Source organism: Fukomys damarensis, unplaced genomic scaffold, assembly GCF_012274545.1.
Source record: "Fukomys damarensis isolate Sample0158 unplaced genomic scaffold, DMR_v1.0_HiC HiC_scaffold_23, whole genome shotgun sequence".
Taxonomy (NCBI): domain Eukaryota; kingdom Metazoa; phylum Chordata; class Mammalia; order Rodentia; family Bathyergidae; genus Fukomys; species Fukomys damarensis.
This window is the reverse complement of record NW_022900935.1, coordinates 19,493,383-19,497,795: the sequence shown is the minus strand read 5'-3', so window position 1 is coordinate 19,497,795 and position 4,413 is coordinate 19,493,383. Positions and strand designations below refer to the sequence as shown.

The 4,413-nt window shown below is 52.7% G+C and overlaps 1 protein-coding gene across 1 annotated transcript in view; it reads right to left on the bottom strand.

Moving 5' to 3' along the window:
- Nucleotides 1-1,911: 1,911 nt before the first annotated feature.
- The window catches only part of LOC117287313, a 6,394-nt gene continuing 3,892 nt past the window's right edge, over nucleotides 1,912-4,413 (bottom strand). Inside the window, exons 3-4 of the mRNA XM_033767369.1 lie at nucleotides 3,190-3,355; nucleotides 1,912-2,576 (exon numbers count right to left, since the gene is read on the bottom strand). Of these exons, the coding sequence (XP_033623260.1) occupies nucleotides 2,395-2,576; nucleotides 3,190-3,355 (348 nt within the window). The 3' untranslated portion in view covers nucleotides 1,912-2,394. The remainder of the gene's footprint in view (nucleotides 2,577-3,189; nucleotides 3,356-4,413) is intronic.

Sequence of the window (4,413 nt, the reverse complement as noted above, 5' to 3'; positions counted from 1 at the left end):
AACTGAGACAGCATCCTAGAGGGTGCCAGGCCAGGTGGCCAGGAAGAGACTGAAAGGGAGGGGTTGGATCCCTTAGCTGAGACCTTGAATCTTCTAGGCTGGGAGTGGACTCTTCAGGCCTCGCTTCCTGCTCCACTCCACTCTCACTCCACTGATCTGGAGGGGATCTGGCTGGGGCCACAGCCACACTCAGCAAAGCTCTGTTGTCTCCACTGGTTACTCTCGGAGGCAGGGCTGGGGAGGGGGGCAGAATGCTGGGTACAGACCCAACAACACGCAGGAGTCTGACCTGGGCTGCCTCCTCTCTTCTAGTCTGTCTCAGACCACAGGTTTTTGTTTGTTTTTTGAGACAGGGTCTCACTATGTAGTTGAGACTGACCTGAAACTCACTATATAGCCCAGGCTGGTCTCGAACTCATAGTGATCCTTCTGCCTCAGCCTCCCGAGTGCTGGCATTACTGGTGTGTGCCACCACGCCCGGCCATTCAGACCACAGGGTTTGATCAGGTGGTCATAACCAACTTGTGAGGTCTTGGGCACATCTTTGCATCTGTTGATTGATACCCTTGCCTATGTGGCAGGTGTTTGCTGTTCCATCTCTCACATGAAGACTCTGAGGTTCAAAGAAAAAGGCCTTTCTCAGAGCTGGAGAGCCAGGAAAGGACTGAACTTGTATCCAAACACAGGTCTCTCTGATATCAGGCCCCTTTTGCCTTTATTTATTTATTTTTTGAGTCAGGATCTCACTATGCATTTCAGGCTGACCTTGAGCTCACTGTGTACCCCAGAACTCCTGGTGAGCCTCCTGCCTCAGCCTCCCAAGTTCTGGGATTACAGACATGTGCCAGCATGCCCAGCTCTCTCTTTATTCTTTTTCTTTTTACAGTAATTTTTCTCTATTTGCTTTTCTAAAACAGGAATGTATAGAACCAAGACCTGTCATGTAAAGGTACAAGATCCCAATAATGAATGTAACTGTACTGTATACCTAAAATGTACCAATAAACTCAATTAAAAAAAGGAATGTATAACTTTTAGAAAGATTAAAAAAAAAAAACAAACAGACAAATCCTGAAAGTTTAAAAAAGAAAAGCTGGGCTGGGCTTGACTCACCTCCATAAACCCAGCACTTGGGAGGCTTAGGCAGGAGGATTGCCATGAGTTCAAGGCCAGCGTGGGCTGTCTAGTGAGTTCAAGGCCAGCCTGAAGTACATAGCAAGATCTTTTTTGTTGTTGTTTGTTTGTTTGTTTTTGTTTTTTGCTTTTTGGTACTGGGGATTGAACTCCCAACCTTGGACTTTCGAGGCAGGTTCAGCACCACTGAGCTAAATCCCACCCCCCACTTCTTTTTTGTTTTTTGCATTTTGAGACACGGTCTATGTAGTTGAGACTGACCTGGAAGTCACTGTGTAGCCCAGGCTGGTCTCGAACTCACGGTGATCCTCCTGCCTCAACCTCCCGAGTGCTGGGATTGCAGGTGTGTGCCACCACGCCCGGCTGCCCCCACCCCTAAAGCTAGAGATGTAGCTCAGTAGCAGAGTGTCTGCCTACCATGTGCAGAGCTCTAGTTTCAATCCTCAGTATGGGGGCTGGGGATTTAGCTCAGTGGTTTCACTGCCTGCCTGGCAAGCACAAGGGCCTGAGTTTCATCCCTGGTACCAAACAAAACAAAACAATCCTCAGTATGGAGGGGTCCTCTCATTCCAAATGCTGTGTTTGGCAGATTGGATGGGTGGTTGACTGTGGCTCCTGTCCACTCCTGGGAGTGTGGAGCTCAAGTAAGTTAAGGAAGATGCCCAACCTCTTTCACCTCTAGTCCTTTGGGGTTTTTTAGTTTGGTTTTGTTTTGGTACCTGAGATCAAACTTGGGTCCTTGTGCTTGCAAGGCAGGCGACGGAACCACTGAGCTAAATTGCCAGCCCTCTAGTCCTTTGTATAGGGTGCTTCCACCCCAAAATTTCCCTCTCCCTTCCCATTTATGCTTCATTTGCTTTGGTTCATCCTCTGGGTCTTAGTTTAAATTCTACCTCCTCATTCAGTGGTGAGTGCTTGCCCAGCATGCCCCTGGCTCTGGCTCCATTCCCAGCACCAGAAAGAAGGGGGTGCAATGATTAAATACCGTCTTCAGCTGGTTTTTATGTTCCTCTGTGCTTCCCCAGTCCTGACATAAACCTCACCGCACTAACTTTGAGGGGACTTTGGTTTTTCATCAAGAAAAGGCAGAGGCGGGGGTGGGGGAGGCTGCTAATCCTCCTCTAAAGGGATGTGAAGAGATATAGAACATTCATTTATTTTTTTAAAGTGCTGGGGATTGAACTCAGGGTCTTTAGCATGATAGGCACACACTTGGCCACTACTAGAGCTACCTCTGCAGTCCTGTACCCATCAGAGAATTCAGTGTCCAAGGTCCTCCCACTCAGAGAAATTAGTGCCCAAGTCACACAGAAGGAGCACAGGAGTGGCTTTTGAATGCAGATCTGACTGGTTTGCTGGATCCAGTTCATGGTGCGGGTGAGGGTCAGTCCTGGTCTTGCTCCCCTCCATTGATAAAGCTCCCATGAGCTGGGAGCCACGATCTGGCAGATGCAGGCAGAGAGAGCACCTGACAATCTCCCCACCCTAATGGGAGGACCTCTGCACAGAGAAAGATGTGAGGTTGGATGGCACAGGAGACCTTCCAAAGGGATGCAACATCTGCTGTGTGTTCCTCCTTGCTGGGGCGACCTGGTAACTTCTGAGCTTCCCTCACCCTCCATGAGTCCCTCTGACGCCCTGAGCCCCGCTTCTCCCACTGCGAGCCTCCTCCAGCACCTCTGCACCCATCAACACCAGCCCCCACACTGCATCCGTCACCTACACTGAAGACTCACTGAGGTCTCGCCCCTCACAGATTCTCCCGCCAGCCCCTCCTGGTCCCCTCGCTGAGCCTCCCCTACTACTGGTCCCTGGACACCTCCCTGCCTCTCTCCCTCTGAGTCCTCCTCTTTTCTCTTCACGGGACCTGGCCCCCTCGCTCTCCCTCCCTGCTCTGAGGCCTGCTGAGCTGCCTCTCTGGAGCAGCTGTGTCACCCATGAGTCCCTGTCACTCAGGCAGAGGCACCTGTGAGCACTCAGAGAGTGTGCGGGAGGAGCCCTCGTGCCCTCCGCAGCTTCCCCTTAGGGCTGGGGCAGTATTCACGCTGGACCCACCTTGTACAGGTCCTCCCGAGCCCAGGCTCTGCTGCAGTACTTCCCAGTGGCTTTCACACTTGGTTTCTGGCCCTTCATACCTTGCTCCCTCCACATAGCCTTCCTTCTTTGACGGCAGCTTTCTGCAGGTGCAAACCCAGGTAAGGCCATAATGCCCCAGTAATGTCTGGAAAAGGGAACAACAGAGCCACTGCTGCTGTGTGGAAAGTGGACGGGGCTCATGCTTTCATCTTGCCAGCACGACAAAAGCCCCCGATAGGGAGGGTCTCTCCACGACAGGGGATCCAAGTGTCTGAGTCCCCAGAAGAATGCACGAATGGCTGAGCTGGTGCACTTCTGTGCAGATTCAGCCACCAGCCAGGAACCATGGCACCTTCTGAGTCTCTTTTCCCCTTCACATAAAACATATGGAGCCGGGCGTAGTGGCGCACGCCTGTAATCCCAGCACGGGGGGGGGGGGCGGTTGTTGAGGCAGGAGGATCGCTGTGAGTTCGAGACCAGCCTGGGATACATAGTGAGTTCCAGGTCCGTCTCAACTACATAGTGAGACCCTGTCTCAAAAAAAAGATGTGGAGACACCTGCTGGGAAAGCACGCAGAGACAAGGGAAGAACTTGGGGGCCTGTGGCTCGTGGTGGGGGGCACCAAGGTTTGCGGTTCAGAGGCTATGCTGTGGTGCTTGTTCTGCAGGTGAAGGGTCTGGCTGTCGTAGAACCAACCACTCAAATGCACATCCTCCCTGGAAGGCACTCGCCCCTCTTCCTCTGGCAGCCCTGGGAGATAGGAGGGGATCCTGGTCAGCCCTGTTGCCCAGGAGATCAGGCAGAAACTGATTCACCCAAGGGCGGGCTTTGTGTAAGGAGTCAGGCCCCCTGAGTTGTAGTGAGGGCTCTCACTGTCATGCGGAGGCTACAAATAAAACTCCCTGAGGTGCAGACTGAATTCTACTTCTAAGAGTCAGGCCAGGAAAGGCATGGTCTTTCTACCCCAACTCTGGGAAGAGGTGAATGGGGACCTGATACCCTTAATAGGGTTGAGCAGGGCGAAGGACTTGGGACCGGAAGGGTTTGGGGAAAGTTCTGAACTCCTGAGGCCAGGGAGGAGGGGCGGGCTCAGGGCATACTGTTCCCTGATTGGCTCTACTGCCCATCGCTCCGCCCCGTGCCCTATAAGACGCCCCCAGACCGGTGCTGCGCTGGCGTAGGCACTGCGGCCGCCTCTCTCT